General features: G+C 40.8%; 1 protein-coding gene across 4 annotated transcripts in view; it reads left to right on the top strand.

Moving 5' to 3' along the window:
• Window positions 1–19,570, top strand: part of NSD2 (nuclear receptor binding SET domain protein 2) — a 122,295-nt gene that overhangs the window by 23,886 nt on the left and 78,839 nt on the right. For all 4 annotated transcript variants that reach the window (XM_054982700.1, XM_054982698.1, XM_054982699.1 and 1 more), the window contains 3 exons: window positions 10,319–10,484; window positions 13,006–13,172; window positions 13,502–13,975. In XM_054982700.1, coding sequence (XP_054838675.1) covers window positions 10,319–10,484; window positions 13,006–13,172; window positions 13,502–13,975 — 807 coding nt within the window. The remainder of the gene's footprint in view (window positions 1–10,318; window positions 10,485–13,005; window positions 13,173–13,501; window positions 13,976–19,570) is intronic.

The following is a 19,570-nucleotide window of genomic DNA, read 5'->3' as shown; positions in this document are numbered from 1 at the left end:
TCAAATATTCCCCAGCATCACAGATTGCTATGACAGAAATCCGATGTTCCCTGAATGTTTTGCTTCCCCAGGAGATTGGACAATGTGTTATGTGTCTTGATAGGGTCTTCATTGTGTTTGACAACATCAAGAAGTATGTGGAAGAAGCAAAACTCCCAAGCAGTAAATATACAGGTTGCATCAAGCTGCAATGTAAGGTCCCATTATGAATTACAAAATGGCTTCCATGAAAACAGTTGCTGGAGATTGTGAGCCATTTTTGCAAAAGTCTCAAACCCCACAGCCATTGGCACCTTTTTTGTATGGAGAACTTCTTGAGTCAATTAAAAAGAGTCCAGTAGCACCTTTAAGACTAACCAATTTTATTGTAGCATAAGCTTTCGAGAATCACGTTCTCTTCGTCAGATGCATGAACGTGATTCTCGAAAGCTTATGCTACAATAAAATTGGTTAGTCTTAAAGGTGCTACTGGACTCTTTTTGATTTTGCTACTACAGACTAACACGGCTAACTCCTCTGGATCTTGAGTCAATTAGGAAGCTAATGAGTCTGCATAACATAAAAATAGCTACAAAACTTATCATTGGGTTCAAAGTCATTAGCAGTTGACATGAAATGATCTGAGAATTGGCTTGGCAGAAGCAAGGTTGAAGTTGCCTTTGCCATAAAGCTTTGAAAAGCAACCCAACTAAGATCTCTTTTGCACTTATGGTTTAAACCGCCATTTATGAGCATTTACCTCGATCACAATGGCTTCGGCATGGCACTTCCATGTTCCACACTATCCGAGGCAGTTTTGATTTGGCGTCTTGTTTTTCATTTTAGAAGCTTTGGTGCAGTTTGGGGCTTTTGGAGCTTTGCAATTCACATCACACTTTAAAAAAGAAAGAAACTTTGAGCATAGTAGTGACATTGCAATGTTGGAACCTGTCCCCCCAGTATTTGCTGATTGGTCTGTCCCGTGCCCACTAGAGAGGCAATTGGTGGCGGAGTTCCGGGGGGGGGGGATCTACTTTTCCTGCTTGTTCCACTCTCATTTATTTTTTTAAAAAGCCAAGCCAGGAAATGGTTAAAATGCTGCTGCTTCATTCTCTCCCGTCAGTTTCCCTGCTGCTTTGTTTTTATTTATTTATTTGCATCATTTAAAGTACACCTTTCTCACTGAGACATAAGGTGGATCACACAGTGCTGTTGAATAAATCCTTTAATAAACTGCTTTATTTAATGTAATTTAACAATAGGTTTGTTTGTTTTTTACACTGGGATTATTTTTAAACAGTGATCAAGGAAAAATCAGAGAAATGGAAAATAAATTTTTAGTAGCAGCTCTGTTCTACACCTTTGTTGTCTCTTTCATGGTATATCATAAGCTCTTTTTGCGATAGAGCACTGTCCTTAAATTTTTCTGCTGCAAAGCACCGTGCACATTTATGTTGCAAGAATAATTTATCATCTGCATGTGACATGATAGATTTTGTTAAAACAACAGAGCAAAGATGCACAAAAATATACAATTTGCAAATAATTTTTTTAGAAAATTAATTTCTTTGGGAAATTACAGCAAAAATATAGGCTCAAGTAACTTCCCATTAAGCAACTCTGCAATCGTATGCTGAATTAGTCCAGTTTAGTTTAGAATAGAGCAACTTGACATAGGATTGCTGTATCAGAAAAGTGCCCCCCCTCCGTGTTGTCAAGCCAGACTTCTGCATGTTTACTTGGAAGTAAAAGAAGTCTAACAGGTTTGCTCCCAAGTAAGCATGCATAGAATTAGTTTGAGAAAAGAGATAAATAGTGCCATCCTAAGCAGAGTTAAACCCTTCTAAGTCTATTTTAATGGACTTAGAAGGGTGCAACTCTGCTTAAAATGATACTGTAGATAAACATAATCAAGAGAGAAGTCTAACTGGGCAGTACGACTAGCATTTGGAGGGCTGGGTGCTTCTACCCCTTAGCCATAATCATGCCTGACTAGTTTAGAGGAACGTATGAAAATTGTTATGTCTCAGTCTTTCCATAAGCTTTCACCATCTAACAAGGGGTGGAGTCTAGTGATGCCTTGGGGCAGGTGAAAAAGGAATCTGGCTCCAAGAGTTTTCGGCTGGTTACTAGTTAGCCCAGGTGAGCCTGATCTCAAGCTAAGCTGGGTCAGCTTTGGTTGGTAATTGGATGGGAGACCTCCAACGAAGACCAGGGTTGCAGAGGCAGGCAATGGCAAACCACCTCTGTTAGTCTCTTGCCATGAAAATCTCACTAGGGTCGCCATATGTCAGCTATGACTTGAGGGCACTCTCCACCACCACTAGATCTAAAGAAAATTGGTCAAGGTCTGACACTGCCTGTTTTCATTGCCTAAGTCGTCTACTGGTGAAAAGGAAAAGAATATTAGTCTTTTTAGACATTAACAGAGCAATCCTAAACAGAGTTATTCCCGTCTAAGCCCATTGATTTCGATGGGCTTAGACTAGAGATGGGCACGATCCAAAAAAAATTAACGATCAAGCTGATTGTGGATCGGCGCTGGCGACGATCCTGATTTAATGACCCGCACCGAGCATCTCCTGTTCCCGATCCGTGGATCGTTGATTGTGGATCATGGAGGCAAAAGCGGAGGGGCGCCCCGCTGTTCCCAGCGATACAGGAACGGTGGGTGATGCTGGCAGCATCTGTGTTTGTGTTTGGCCGTCTGTGTTTGGCTGTCAGAGCTGCCTATCAGGGTTTGCAGGGATGAGATTGGAGTGCCTATGGCTACAGAACACCCCCTCCCTCCCCTGGGTGTCTTCTCCCAACTGGTGACTGCTTTGCTGCTCCGTGGTTGGAAGGAAGCCCTGCTGATCAAGGAAAGCTGGGCTTCCATTTGGGTTTCCAGGGCGACAGAAGGAGAGCAAACAGAGCTCAGGCATTCCCCTGAGTGTCTGGATCCCCAATCCAAGCCCGATCACCCCGATCCAGGCCCCTCCCGATCGCTGGATCATTGGCCGTGGACGATAACGATCTGCCAGGTCGCGATCGCCATTATCGTGGGGGTTTTTCGATCGTAATGCGGATCGTGCCCATCTCTAGCTTAGACTGGAGCAACTTTGCTTGGGGTTGCACTGTAAGAGTTCTTCATTTTCTTACAAGCAGACTACCCAGTTCAGAAGAGATCTTTATCTTTGTGTTTATGTTAAGTTGAAGGAACAAAAAAAAATCTGCTTAAATTACATACTATTAAGATATTTGCCCATATACACATGTGCATTGATCTCACAAAAGCAGACTCTTTGCACTCATTTGAGCAAAGCACAGGTATTTCTGCCTGCTTTTCTGAAAGTAATCACTGTGGAGGACACTGTTAGGATGTGACATGGACATCACCTGTGTTTATTATGTTCCATGTAAGAGCCTCACATCCGCAGTCTTTTTAGTTAGATTGATAGTCTCCCATGTGGGACTCCACAGAGATTTGAAAGATGAAAACAGAGTTGCACTTACATATAACCGGGATTGATGTAATGAGCTTCATGTGATCACCCATCCTTCCCTGTGATCTTGCTGTGAGCACCAAGTATCATATTTGGTTGCTCTTACAGCCCCTCAGAGGACCCGAGGGATAAGTTCAAAATATTTTATTTAAAATATCCTACCTCTCTAACAGTATGCTTGAAGCATCTTACAGTATCTCAATAAAAATTACACTCCTCAGCATAAAGAGTCATTACAGAACAAATCTTCAGGATTTTTATCTAAACAAAATACTTGGTCAAACAGATACATGTCTAGCTGCCACTGAAAGGAAGTCAAGTTGGGGACTTAGGGATTTCCAACTGGAGGGCATTCCTGGGTGGGGGCAGTAACAGCAGAAATGCTTTCTCTTTCCTGGCAACCCTCCTCAGTTTATTGGGAGGAGATTCTGCTATGACGACTTTGGTGTTTAGGCAGGAGAACATGGAAGGAAAGAGGATAATCTTTTAAGTCCCCTGGTCCCAGACCGTTATCAGGCTTTATAGGTCAAAACCAGCACTTTGATTTGAGCTCAGAAACAAAACGGTGTCACCTTTTTAAAATTAGGGAGATATGATGGCAAAAACTATTGTCTACAAATGACAGCTGCATGAGTTAGTAAATTAGTATCTAGAATTTGACTTCTATTGCTAATAGGCGCTTTTTTTCAAGGCCAGTAATACTGATGGGCAAACAAAGGCCTACATTTAACGAAATCGCTGCAGCTGCCTTGGAACTCTAACCACCTTTGCTGCCCTCTTTGAATTTGCTTGCATCAAGTGCAGCAGCCAAAACTGGACACAGACTACAACTGATATCTGACTAATACACTTTATTTATTTTATAGCCCAACTTTCACACTGAGACTCAAGGCAGATTACAGAATAAAAACTAATACAATCATATGATATAAGACATCCAAAGAATAATGCAATAGTACTTCAAATTCCATATTTAGAAGATGGTGAACCGTCGGCCATCAGTGGAATTAGAAAGGCAGCTAAAACAAAATTATTCCTAGAACTGCTGCATATGAGTCTGCTTCTGTAAATGAGCAAGATTCTGGCCTAGTAGCACCTTTTAGGGTAAAGTTGGTCTTTATGGTGCTTCTGCACCAGGATCTTGCTCTTCTTCTGCAGAACAACATGCCTACCTACCCAAAACTATCTTCATGGAAGGCCTCACATTCTGCTGCCTGGAGTGAAAATCCATCAACCATTTAAAAAAAAAAAGTGCTCAGGTACAGACTGATACAGCTTTTCTTACCAAATGCAAAAGACTGGACATTGTATTGTAAGGGAGTGAAAATTAAAAATCCTCTACAAACCATTTAGCCTACACACTATGGCAGGGGTGGGCAATTGTTTTGGCTCGGGGGCCACTTTGTGGGAGCGGAGGTTAGTGGAGGGCCGCACCTTTTTAAATGATTGCATTCATTAGTTAACTTTGCGTTTCAGAAGAGGTATAAATTGTATCATAAAAATCAATAAATATAAATTAAATAAAATAGTGGTAGTTTTATTCAATTTATTTATTTTGCTAATTTCATATCGTGCACGGGAAGGAAATCTCGGTTCAAGGTGGATTTTTCTGACTGTCTTGGCGGGCCACAAAAAACTCTGTAGCGGGCCGCATATGGCCCGCAGGCCGCAATTTTCCCACCCCTGCACTATGGAGAAAATTTATGCCACGTTTGCTTCAAGAAATTGCTTAAACATCTGATCAGTGTCTTGTGCTGCAGATGATAAAAGAGAACCTTGCTGAACTGGACATTTCTATAAAGAATCAACCACTTTACCAGGATTTTTGCAAAAGAAAGAAAGCCATCTACAATTCACAACGCATCTCTGGAGAAATAGAAAGGCAAGAAACTTTCTGGCCTCTTTCATACTGGAGGCCACGATAACAGCAACTCCTCCAGCAATATTGTCAGCCTTTCAAAACACTCAGTCTGGCAGGTGAATTAGTTCTTTCACAAGGATTATCCTTCTGCCTCACCAAATCCACATAGATGATACAGTTCTGTGGTGACATGGAGGCCTTTTTTTGCCATCTGCATTTGAAGGAGTAGTTTCAGAACAAGGGTGGACAGACAGCATCACAACATTCACAATCTACTGCTGAGCAACTGTCATGTCTCCAGTCTACCCAACGATACAGGGAAAAGGACTCTACGTGGGCCCTGCCTGATGGTCACAATGCCACGCCATTACCTCCTCCTTTCCCTCAGTGTTTCTCTCTCTGCTTCAGCGGATTCTGAAAAGAAGATAGCCTGCTCACTAAATTTGACAAGTTGTTTACAGACGTGTGTGTCCAAAAGTAAAAGCCCAAAACACCATCCATGTAATAATTTTATTAGCACAAACCCAGTGGCACACAACAGTGTGCAAGCTTTCAAATTCTCAAGAACTCATCAGGTCTTTAGTATATATCTTGCAACATTGTAGAATCATGTCCTGAAGCTAATAACTGTCCAAGTTTCAAGCTAATTCTACTACGCTTCCTTCCCCAAAAGGACAAGAGACTTAAGTCTTGCTAGTCAAAAGGGAGATTAGAAACTGTTGAAGGGAATTGTTGCTATCGGTTTTAATTGTTTTATTATCCCTTGCTTTTATGACCCCTGGTCTGCAGCAATCTGAATCTTCTTTGCCTGTCAGAAAATTCACCATATTCAGGCATGAGCAGGTTTTGACTCCCATGACTTGAAGAATCTTCTTAAACTCTTTCCCCTCTCTTTAAAATGGTTTTTAAACATCTAGCCTGATGAGTTCTGGGGGACTTGAAAACTTGCAGTGGGCTCTGCAGGCATTTTACCCCCATACTGACTTGTCTGCCTCACGTGAAGGTTGTGGGCCTACTTCCTAGACAGGCTAGGGCGGGAGAGGAACTAGTGTACATGGTGGGAAATTAGTCATGCAGTTCTGGAGGGAAAAGTCAGATTACTAGGAAGAAGGTTAAAGTTCAGAACCTCAAAAGAAATGGTCTTCAGTTGAATTAAAAGGGAATCAGGGTTTTTCAGTATTAACTCCTGGAGGAAGTTAGACAGGAGTGGCAGAGTCTGGTTTTGGACAACATATCCCGAAGGGAAAGTTTTGTAAATGCCTGTGGTAATAACGGTGGGAGTGAGCTACAACTTGAATATGAGAGTGAAGTGGTAAAGGAGTGAGGTACATGTGGGGAGACCAGAGGGCCAAGCATAGTGGAGATCCTTGATGAGGGAAATGAGGTACAAGTCCCTCTACACCAGTGCTACATGGCTCCAAGTCAGGATGAAGGAGCTGGAGTGCTAAATGACAGATTAGACACATTAGATTTCAGAAATTTGGTGGTGTGGGAAGAACCATCGGTGTACAGCTATACATGGGTGAATTCTCTATAGACAAGGCAGGGAGGGACATGTTGGTGGTTTTGCTTTGTATATATCAAAGAGGACATAAATAAGCTAGAATTGCTATGAGCGGAAATATCAAGTCATAATTGAAGCTGAAAAGTGTGGTCTGCTGTCACCCACTATGAGGCTGATCTCAAGAGGGAGAAAGAAATAACGAAGATGACTAGGTACTAACAAAGGCTGATGGGATGCCAGCATACTTAATGAATCAAGACAAGGAAGGCAAAAAAGATCTCATTTAAAAAGTGGAAGGTTTAATTGGCTGAGCTGAATGGGAAGGAGCACAGCTTCTGGCAAAGCAAATGTAAGCAGGGCAAACCAAAAGGAGAACTCGAGGAGCAGATTGCAGAAAACGTAAAGTCAGACAAAGCATTATTTCCAATATATCAGGAGCAGGAAACCATCTCGGGAGGAATGAAGGCTTGCAAAGAAGATGGGGGAGATGATAGAAAAACTGAATCTATTGTGTGTATCTGTTTTCACTGTGACAATGCCGAGTACCTACTAGAGATGTAAAAGTCTGGGGGGAAAGAAAATTTGAACAGGTGGGGCAGTGAAAAAAAATCCTATGAAATATTTTCTCTTAGAATGAGTGAAGTGCTTCTTAAGGGAAGGCTTTCACACTCAGTGCATAGCATGAAAAAGTTCAAGCACTCTCTTCATTTTTCTGGTGAAAAAATAGGGAAATGTGTGGGGCTGATAAAAAGGCCTATAAAATATTATTTTTGGAATGAGAATACTCTTTAAAAGTGTGTCACTTGTTCCATGTGCTACGAAATCCTGCACGAGCGCAGAAAAGGCGCCATTGGTATGAATGTTGAAATCACCCAGAACTATCAGTGCAAGTGTCTCCAGCATCAAACTTCAGGCTACCTCTGCAATGTCTGATAGGGTACCCAGCAGGGAAGTAGACATCTGGGAAGTAAGTAGAGAGCCCAGTATATTCTTGGAACCTAATATAAGGAACAGACAATTAAGGGTGTTAGTGGTTTGCACCAGGAATATGTAAAGGGGGGAATTCACAGAGGATGGAGTCATATCCCTACCTACTGCAGGATTGATGAAGGAATGTATAACTAGATGGAGTTAACCAAGATACATACACCCCGTTATTTTTTTCCAGCTAAGCCTCAGTCATGTATCAGATCAGTATTTTTTCTCTAACAACTCGTACAAGAGTGTAATTTTAATCCTTGCTGATCTGGTAACGCACAATTTTAGTGAAGAAGTGAAGCACTGGGTGATCTTGAACCACATCCCTTGGGATGGGATAGTGTTTAGATAATTAGTGAACTTGGTTAGGTCCCACCATTTAGAGCTCCCCTCCCCATATGTTTGAGCTCCCACTTGCGCAGAAATGTATCCTCACCAAGCATCCAACCACAGTTAGCAGCTCCCTTCTATACAAGTAGGAAGCCCAACATCCTATCATCCCCAAAGAATCCATAAAAGTAGTCCAGAAGATTCTTGGTAATGAGCCAAAGCTGGTGGCATAGTCCAATCTTAGGCCGGTGCTGTTCTCAGGTCCAGGTAGTCAGTTGGATTTTCTCTCTCTGCTGTGCTGGTGACACTTCTTCCTAGCCACAGTGTGAATCCTTAGGCTAAGAGCCCCAGGGCAAGAGCCATTTGGTTTTCTCCAGAGGCTTATGTTTCTGGCGTAAGCCTTTCTTAAAAGCTGACAAATGCACTGGGCAAGACTTCACAGCTCCAGCACTCTCTCAAAGACAAACCAGTTCATCATGTCCTCACTCCTTCCTAGCACTGCCGGGCCAATTAACAACTGACCTATTCCAGGTTCAGATGACACACACCCAGTCATTCTTAAAAATCTGATATGTGAAGTTGCTAATTTACTAACCAGTAGATGAACTTGATGCTGTTTGCCTTGAAAACAGGAAAATGTTATGCCATTAAAAAAGGGGAGAGGGATCCAGACAGAATCTAGGAAATTACAGGCCAGTTAGTCTAACGTTTGTTCCAAGTAAATCTGCAGAAACTCTTATTAGAGATAGAATTATTAAGCAACACAGCCCGTTTTTTAAAAAACGGGCCCTAGTAAATGGTGCGGCCTCCAGAGGGATGGGCTGGTTTGCTTGGCCGACCTGCCATGGGGCCGGCCTCTGGAGGAACAGGATGGCTGTCCCGCCATGGCACAGGCCTCCAGAAGGATGGTATGGCTCACCTGGCAGTCCCACTGCTGTGTCAGCCTCTGGAGGGGCAGGCCAGCTTGCTGGGCCGTCCCACCGCTGCAGTGTCCTCTGGAAGCCATATTGGCCATGATGCACTTTTTATCCTGGTACTCCTGTGGAGGAGCACCAGGATAAAATGTGCGTCGTTGGCAAGACGGTTTGCCTTTTATGTTTAAGGATGAGATCAGATGACTCTTCATCTTTGTGTAAAATCTTTCACCTGTAACCAAGTACAAAATAATTCAGACACAGGAATGAAAAAAATCCCAGACATTTGGGCTGTAGAAAACTTATTTCTAAAGATTCATTGTGTCATAAAATTAATAGCAGTGAATGAATGCCTCTGCTGGAACATTATGTGGTAAACTTGGCAGTTTCAGAGTTGGAATTTATGTTTTTCAGGTAATTATCCCTAGGAGTTGTGTAAGAGCACAAACCTATGTGTTACTGATTTTTTTAACAGAGTAGGGTGGTGAAGTCACAGATGACACATAATAATCTAAATGTTTCAGAAGTTATGAATTCACCTAATTGGGTTGTGCAGGTCAAATCAAAAGCAAAGCTAACATTCTAATTGATACGCCTTTCCTCACAAGGTAGAAAGGATATTGTAATCCTCATTCTGATACTGAAGTAAGAAGGAATGCAGTTGTTGCTGCAGTGTGTGACCGTGAAACTGAGGTGCCCCAGTGACCTCCATGGATGAGAGTGCGCTCATCTGTCGAAATAGATTAGTGGATAGGCGTGTCCACAGCGTATCATTCCTTTCAGTGTTCTAGAGTTGGTGTGTGTGTTCTAGAGTTGGTGGGTAAACAGTTTTGAATATAACGTTTAAACCTTGCTTGATTATTTTAGTTCACGTTTTTGTTTCTGTTGTTTGTTGGGACATAAAATTAACATCAACTATTTTTACTAAACCAAAGCCAAAATAAATATGCTAAATCGGACCACATTGTAATTAGGGGATCAGGTAATTTTCCGGGAAAGTTTCTGGTCCTGATCTTTCTAGAAAATCCACATTACTGAAAAATTTCTGAAGTACTCTGATGCCTGATTGTGGTAACTGTGGCACTGCAGAGGGATAGAAATTGTTTTGTGTGAACAGTTTGTTTTGAAATGAACTAAAGAGATTAGTATATTTTCCAGTTAAGTTGTATAAAACATCATCTATGTGCAGTCTAATAATCAACAAAAAAAAACCCCGTTATTTAATTTGCTACAACTCGTTAATATGTATCTCGTTTGCTGTTTTAAGATTCCATCTGAGGAAGATTCTAGTCCTGTCACTGGAAAAGATGACAGAATTCATCTGTTGAAGTACAGTGTGGGAGCATTGGTGTGGTCCAAAGTATCCGGCTATCCATGGTGGCCGTGTATGGTTACAACAGATCCTCTCCTTCATAACTTCACTAAAATAAATGGTATGCATGGTAGTTTTTTTCTTTCTCTTTTTTATCATTTGAAACTGGCAGTGGTTGCTATGCTGGGTCAAGACAAGAAACAGGTAAGCTGGTGCCTGTTTGAGTGGTGTCTGTTGGTTTAAGTATACAAACTGACTTTTACAACCCCTTTTCTGTAGTTAGATTTTGCCTTTAACCTTCTTCTTCCTACACCCTCTGGGTAGCTTTCTGCCACCAGGAATTATATTTCAAAATAGTTAATTTAAATTTCCTCTTTAATTACATGCTGAGCGTCAGGCTCCTTTGTGGGACTAAGTGGCTCAGGATAGGAATGAGATACATGAATAACATATACTCTGGGATGGAAAAAAACCCCCAATGTTTATTTTTACAAGAAGCAAATCGGTTTCACACTATTAAGCTTGATGGTTTCAAAGATAGTTATTGGTTCTTAAAGTTTCTTTACATAGGCTCAGTCACACAGATACACAAACTTTCTCAGTTGCACACACAGTTTGCCTGCTTCAGATAGAATGAATGTTTACTCTCTGACACACAGAGTTCAGGCTTCCACACAGGTTGCCTTACTGGAATGAAATTTCCCTCAGGCTTCCACACAGGTTTCTCTCTATTCAGTAACTAAAAAACTGCAGTTCACTCCGCCCCTAGAGCGCTGCCCCATCCAATCAGATTTCACTCCAGTCACACTTCTCAGCTCCACCCACACGCTGTCATCAACCAGTCATCTCACTCTCCCCCCTCTTTCACCCACACTTATCACACCAAGCATTTAAAGAAACACACACATTTGAAGTCATTACACTGACACAATGCAAACTTGGGGATTAGATTCAAGAATAAAAAAGTACCTAAATTTTTACTGTATGGCAAGCAGTGTTTATGCAAATATTGTAATTGATTCAATTATTATTAAACCTTTTAGCATGTCAGCTAATTGTATAGCTTTGCTCCTTGACTGAATTGTTTTTCATCTTTTATAATCCACCTTGAGCCTCAGTGAGAATGGTGGGCTAAAAAATATGAAATGTATTTACTGAAGAACATATTACTCGTCATTGGATTTAGGACTAGTGTTACTTCCACTATGCTTTCATAGGAGCTGCTAGTGATGATACTGAAGAAGTGAACAGGAAGGTACCCTGCCCCCCACCCGGCAGATGGGACCTTCCCTTGGGGAGCAGATTTTGAAAAGTTATTTTTCGGTTAGATCTCTAGAACTTTACAAATCTATCTTGTGCTCTGGTGCAGAATGTCTGTGAGTGACAGCATTCAGAAGAATATTAGTTACAGAAAAACAATTTGTTTTACTTCTGTTGTTGTAACAACAACAAAAAAACCTTGAGCCATGAGAAAAGGCGGGATTTAAATATTTTAATAAATAAATATAAAGCTATTAAGGAGCAGATGGCTGTTCAGCCCCTTTTAGCATATTGAAAAAACAGTAAGCAGTCTCCTAGTAGTCTTGTTTTGTCATGAAGCCATAGCATGTGGCCTCTCTCTCCTTTTCCTCACACTGTTTATTTACTTCATTTATTGTTTATACCCTGCCTTTCCTCCTGATGGGGACCCAAAGTCGTTTACATCATTCTTCTCCATTTTATCCTCTCAACAATCTTGTAAGATAGGCTAAGTTGCAAGAGAATGAATGCCCAAGGCCACCCAGCAAACTTTTGTGGCAGACTGGGGATTCCTCTCCCAGATCCTGGTCTGACACCACGCTGGATCATATCTGTAAACTCTGCCTTTCGTCATCAGCTGACGTTGTTGCTTCTTAAATATGGGTGAGAATTCTGCCAAAGACAGCGTAGTTTGTTTAACATACCATACCCATGTCTCACAAAAAGGAGATAACATATGCTAAGACTGTAACTTTGGGGAGAAGGGGGTCACAGTAGTGGGGTTGTTTATACCTTGTTGAATCTATACATAACCCTTAAAAAAACCTCACTTGCTGTTTGCTTGACATTTACTTTTGCTATATGTGCAGCCTTATAACTAGCAGTGTAGTTCACCACTTCAAAGTATGCCAGTTACAAGAGATGAATTTTCTCTGATATCCTAGACAGATATTTATTTCAAACATTTCTATCAAACCTTATCTCCTTGGATTCAAGGATAGAAACTTGAGGATTCAACATAACTTCTGTATCTGTTTCATGTTGTACAATTTAGGTTTTTTTAAAGTCTATTTTTAAAAGTAATATGTTCATATCAGGGAGGGGCTAGTCTGTTTCTGCAAAATAAACAAAGGTCCAGTGGCTCCCTGAAGTCTAATGGGATTTTATTCCAGCATAAATTTTTGTGGACTGGAGCTCACTTGATGACATTCGACAGAAGAGTGCTGGCCCGTGGAAACTTACGCTGAAATAAAGTGTTAGTCATTAGGGTGCCACTGAACTCCTATATGTTAGAAATCAAAGAACATTAACAATAAAAAGCAGTGCTTGCCTTATAGTCTGAAAGTCAAATAAGAAGTAGTCACACTTTTTTTATTAGGAAGTATGTCTTCTACATTTTTCAGGTCAGAAGAAGAGTTTTCGTCAGTATCATGTACAGTTTTTTGGAGATGCCCCGGAACGAGCTTGGGTATTTGAGAAAAGCCTTGTGTCATTCAAAGGAGAAGAGCAGTTTGAGCAGTTATGCCAGGAAAGTGCAAAGCATTCCCTTACCAAAGCAGAGAAAATAAAGGTAAATAGTTTTGGGGGGAAATTATGCTCTATTATCAGCTTGAGTATTCCCAGGAATCAGTGGTAACTGTTTACGAATGTTCACCCTTCTTCTTTGATGTTTTACCTTTGGATAGAAGGAATATGTCATCTTAATTACTGCTTCAACAGTGCCATGTTTCTTTGCACATCATTATTTCATGCCTTGATTTTCTTGCCAAAATATTTTCTGTCTTAATATAATGAATTCATTTGAACACGCAAGTGTAGTGACATTCTTTGTACTAATGGTAGGTATTCTCTTTTAATTCATGGTCTTCTGTAACTGATTGGTTTTGTGTTACCCCACAGATGTTAAAACCTGTTTCAGGAAAACTACGTCCTCAGTGGGAAATGGGTGTTAAGCAAGCAAAAGATGCATTATCTTTGACTATGGAAGAACGGAAAGCCAAGTATACCTTCTTTTATATTCGGGGCAGACCTGTTCTTAATCCTCAGGTGGCAAAGGAAGCAGGTCTTGTTGTCAAGTCACTGGAGGAAATGGATAAAATTTACACAGATGAAGACATTTCCCAGTCTTTGAAATCAAGGAAAGAATCTGAAGTACCTACCAAGAGAAGGAGAACAAAAATGCCTGCAGCTAATGAATCTCAAGAAGACATTAAGCCTATTAAGAATGTCAGCCCTGATAAAATCCTTGAAGAAACTAAAAGAGGCACGGGGTCACCTCTTGGTAGGAAAAAAGCAGTTACATACACTCCACGAAACAGGAAGGGAGATGCAGTGTCTCAGTTCTTGGTTTTTTGTCAGAAGCACAGAGATGAGGTTTGTGTCTTTAGAAGATGTACTCTGAATCTTTTATTTGTTATGCAACTCCTGTTTATCTTATTATAATGTCTGTAGTGCCACATGTTTAGAGTAGAAGTTTAGAGTATGACCATCACCACTGTTGAGGTCAGGATTGGATAACAGACCAAGAAACCGGGGGGGGGGGGGTTGGAGACACAAGACAAGGACCCGAAGATGTACTGTAGTGAGACACAGGTAGTTTCAGAAACATCCCTGCAAAAACGCTTTCCTTTTTCTCCTGCCAGTTCCCTCATTCCACCAGTCCAGTGTTCCTCAATCAAACGAATCTTTTGCAGGGTAGGGGGCACCTTTCTGCTGCTGTAACCCTTCAGACACAAGGTGACGAACAATCAACTTGCAACGATGTGAGGGCAGAAAGATGGGATAATAAATTTTGTAAAATAAAATGAATTATAATAATTAAATTAGAAAAATTAAAATACAGATTAAAGTACTCAGAATGGAAAAACACTCAAGAAATGAACCACACAGGATCCACAAACACGGGAGTAAAATGAGCACAGTCAAATCTGCTGACACCACTTACCCTCCACCAAATGCTCTCTGGAATAAACTGCCTTATATGCCTTCCTAAATGTAGTAGGTAAAAGTGTGCTCCTCACCCACTTTGGCAGGCCATTCCAAAGAATTGTGCCTACCACAGAAAACATCCATGATCTTACTGTGGCCACACTGACAGCCCTAAGGGAGTGCACATTAAGGAGGAGGTTGCCTGCAGAGCATAACTGGTTCAGAGGACTATACTGGGAGATATAAGAAGGCCCTTGATCATGGAGGGCTTTATGGTAATAACCAGCACTGGTCCCAAAAGCAAATAGGTAACCAGGGCAGTTGACAAAGCATTGAAGTTACATGTTCCAGGCACCTGGCCAGCAGAGGAGCGTAGCTGTCACATTTGCTACCAACTGGAGCTTCTCAGACATTTTCACACATTGCCCCATGTAGACCATGTTACGATAGTCGAGTAGTTTTCATGACGATAGGGTTGCCAGTTACCTGCTGGTGGCAGGCAAACTCATGGAGATTTGCCCCCCGCCCATCAATTGCTAGTAATCAGCAGGAGGAAGCAGGCTACCTGTTGATCACCCACCGCCAGCAGGCAGCCTGAACAAATGGGCACATGGCGCTGCCAGCCCCATTCACTATGAAATCTCTTTTGGGAGTGATACCATTGCATACAGGGTTGGGAGCATGTATGAGAGGATAGGGCAGGTAAGTGAAGCATCTCCACCTTTCCACTTATCTCCAGAAAGATCTGGCAACCCTATATGATGGTTATGAAATTCTGAGCTGAACCATTACAGGAAGCCCCAGTGTGGATGCTGAAGTCCCCCAGCAGTATAAAACGTGAGGTCTGCATCACCACCTCTGCTATCAGTCCTGTCAGCTCAAGCCAGGGCTGCTATTTCCCAGCTAGGTGGAGAGTATACCAAATGTCCTTGGACCCCAACACAAGGTACATACAATCAAAATTGGCCCTTGTCTGTACTGAGAAGTTGCAAACTGGGAATCATTCTTGAACTGTAGCTGCCACTCCCTAATCTGAGGTTCATGAAGGACCATAGACCTAGCTGAAACTGACAAGGATATTAGAGACATCTGTCATTCACACATGCTGGATCAACACTTTCATCTCTAATCGAACAATATATCTTTTATTTACAAACCTGGCATTAAACATCAAAGTCAAAATGGAGGTACTGATAGCCCTTCAACCCTCATCCCTACAAACAGGATGGAGATTGTGTTTATCCTTTGTACAGTCATGTCTTCTCCATCACTAACCATCATGTCCCCCATCACTAACACCCCTCCCACTCCTATATTGCCCCCCTCCCTAGAACACACAGCCAACACCAAGCCCAGTATAAGGATTACATTGTAAACTCTTGTGGGCAGAACATTGAAGAGTTGACTGGCTTGGGGTGGCCAGGGTCTGGATCAAGCAGGGGAAGGGAGAGGAGGCAATTGAGAACTTTTGGTAGGGGTCTGTGAATCTGCCTGTGCTAAAAAGAAACCACCTGCCACAGAGTGTTCTTGTTTTGCAGTCCTTCTGTTCCTTTCAGTGGGCATGCAAAAAAGCAGGTACGTAGAATAGGGGTATGCAACCAAAAGATTCGGGTTTCCCTCTTCGGAATTTCTGAAGCAGGAAATAGTCGGAAATAAGAGATTTCTGAAGCAGCAAGCCACTTTGGAAATCACTTATTGACCCACTTCGGTATGCTCCATAAAGATTCGGAGGACACTGACAGACTTGTTTTGGAGGCCTGTGCATTAGGAAAAAGTGATCCCAAACATTAATTGCATAAACTCAAGTTGAAGTGGTGAAGAGTTGGGATTTGATGTCCATACAAAATTAGGTGTTTTCCTCATAGTGGACAATTTTATTATGGAGATCTTTAAACATTTGGGGGAGTATATAATGCGTTTTCATTTTTAATTTGTCAAATAGCCTTAGAACTACTTTGGACACCTTTGACGCAGTCTTTCACACACAAAATCTAGGTTCAGGGACAGGTATCTGCTCATCATCTTCCACACTGAAGACAAATGCAAAGAATACATTCATTTTCTCTGCAATCTCTCTCCCTTCAGTAATTTGTAATTTAATGATCTAACAGTTACTAGTTTTCTGCTTTTGATGTATTTAAAGAAGCTCTAGTAGTTTGTCCTAATGTTTCTTGCAGTCTGCTCCTCAAATGTCTTTTCTGCTTGTCTTACTGCTGTCTTACACTATTTTTGCCAGTTTGTGCTCCCTCAAATTTACCCCATTTGGGTTAGATTTTGATTCCTAAAGGAGGGTTTTTTTGCCTTTTACAGCTTTCTTGTCTTCACTTTGGTCTCCCCTTGATATTATTTCTATCCTTCTAATCCAAGCTTGACGTTCTAGACAAGCCTCTATTTATTGGGGTTTTAAATAATCTCCAAACGAACCTGTCTTCTGATTCTTTTCAATTTCATTTTAACTGATACCCCTCATCCTTAAAAACGTGCCTCTTTTGAAATTAAAATTGGCTGAATTGGACTTTACAGGAACTTAAAGTTTGCATATATGTTGCATTTGATACTCCTGTGGTCGCTGGTTCCACCACTTTTACTTTTTGCTGTAGATTATGAGTGCTACTTGGGACCTGAGTAATTTGCCCTCTAGTTGGCTCCATGACAACTCTTGCAGGGTGTATTCCTTCATCGTGTCTAGAAATGCTCTCACCTTTCTGAGATTTGAGCATTTTCCAATCAATGTCAGGGTTGAAATCCCCTATAAATACAGCACTGTCTCTTGGCAGCCTCTCTGAATTCTTCCTCCACCCTTCCATCACCTTCAGAGCCTTGGTCAACAAGATGATAGCACACTTCAGGCTTGGTATTTTCACCCATACCATTTTGGGGTAGGAGTTTATTCCATCTATAGTTTCCAGCTGTGTTAATCTTCTTTTTCTTTTTTTTTTAAAGAATTTTTATTGGATGGGTTACAAATATAAACATATAAATCATTATCATTTTCCACCCCATTGCATTTTCCCCATCCTTTCCCCCCCCTTTTCTAGTGACTCCCAACAGTTTTCCATCCCCAACTTAGTCTAAAGAATATATAAATTCTTAAATTCTATAATAGTATATATAATGTCTAATCTATTAATTTGTATTAACTATCTTAATATAATACTTACCTAAATTAAGAGTATGAAAATTATGTAAGTATATAGTAAACACACACACACACATGTGTGTGTGTGTGTGTAATATACTATTCCTTAAATACCTGTTATCTATATTGTAAATCTATTACTTCTATTACATCCCTAAAATATCATATATACTCCCTATTACCCATACAACCTTATTATTCAATCTTATACTTTCCCATATGAATATATTATCTTACTCTTAACTTTATAATACTATAAAATATAACTCTGTAACTCTAAACTAATCCAGTAAAATATAATAATATACCCCCTTTTAACCTTAAGTAAGTTTCTATCTCCCCCTTAACAACTATCCAAAGACCACAATTTCCCCTTCATGTCCCACTTTTTCTCCACATATTTCTTAAATTTTTCCCAACTTGATGTATATTCCAATACTTCTTGTTCTTTCAATTTCCTGGTTAACTTGTCCATTTCTGCCATATTCAGAACTTTCAAAATCCAGTCTTCCATAGATGGTATCTTCTGAGTCTTCCACAACTGTGCATAACACATTCTGGCCGCCGTAATCATATAAAATACCATAACTCTGTCCATTTTATCAAAATCTTCTAGGTTCATGCATAATAACAACAATTCCGGGGTTTTATTTATATTCCTTTGTAAAATATCCGACATAACCTTTACTATATCCCCCCAGAACTGTTTTGCCTTATCACAAGTCCACCACATATGATAGAATGAACCTTCATGCTGTTTACATTTCCAACATTTATCAGACATCTGACTATTACCATTGGCCAACTTCTTAGGCGTGTTAATCTTCAAGAGCAAGATTAGAGTCCAGTAGCACCTTAAAAGTTCAACAAGATATCCAGAGTATAAGCTTGACTCTCAAAAGCTTACACACTGGAAATCTTGTTGGTCTTTAAGGCACTAATGGACCCAAAATCTTGCTGTTCCACCCCCCTTTTCATGTAGAGATCAACAATCCCCCCCCCCCGGTCCCGTGCCTTCCGTATCCTTCCTGTAGAATTTTATCCAGTCACATACTACTGATTCTACCGCTCTTTCCAAGTATCAAATATAGTCACTACATTTATGCCTTCTTTTAGTACCAAGCTCTCCAGTATCTTGGCTCCAAGGTGTCTAGTGTATATACCATCCTTTGTCAAATGGCCTCTTTTGGCTGTCCTGCTTATATACACTAGGGCATTCAGTATTAGATGAAACAAATTGTGGACCTGTGAGAAATTGGGGGTGGAAGGAGAGAGAAATAATTGGGAAACTAACTGAAGTCTTCTCTTCTAGGGTGCTTTCTGAAGAGCCCTTAACATGCCACTTTTGTATCCCTCTCTGTTCTACTTTTGATCCCCTTCTACTCATCGTCCACTGCTTGCAACACCCTATGTCTCCTATAGGCCAGGAAGCATCATCACCCCATATAAATTTTTTTAAAATTTATTTATAAAATCATGTTTTTCTGCGTGCGTACGTAAGGAGAATCACAAGTTAAGTAGCACCCACTGCTTTATTTGACACATAGCTAATGTGAACATCGCATCACTTCTGAACATTTTCAATCCTTATGCCCCATGTAATGTACAGGGGGTTTTTTTGTTTTGTTTTGCTTATTTGGTGAGTCTTCCAAGCAAGCAGAGACTGCTTGACTGTGGGTGGTCCCATTTTGTGGCTTTCTTTACCCATTTAGGGGAGGTTTATTTAGTTAGATTTGATGATGGATTAGTCAGCACATTAGTTCTTAAGGCAGTTTGCGTTGAAGTGTTTGTTACATAGAGTAATCCCATGAAATAACTCCTAGAAAATTGGATAGTTCGCTCTTGCTGTAAAACTCAGGATACCAGAAGACATGGCTCTGATTCATATGATGCATAATCAT

This window comes from Eublepharis macularius, chromosome 6 (assembly GCF_028583425.1).
Source record: "Eublepharis macularius isolate TG4126 chromosome 6, MPM_Emac_v1.0, whole genome shotgun sequence".
In the NCBI taxonomy this organism is placed as follows: Eukaryota; Metazoa; Chordata; class Lepidosauria; order Squamata; family Eublepharidae; genus Eublepharis; species Eublepharis macularius.
The sequence above is the reverse complement of the archived record's forward strand: the minus strand, read 5'-3'. Positions and strand labels throughout refer to the sequence as shown.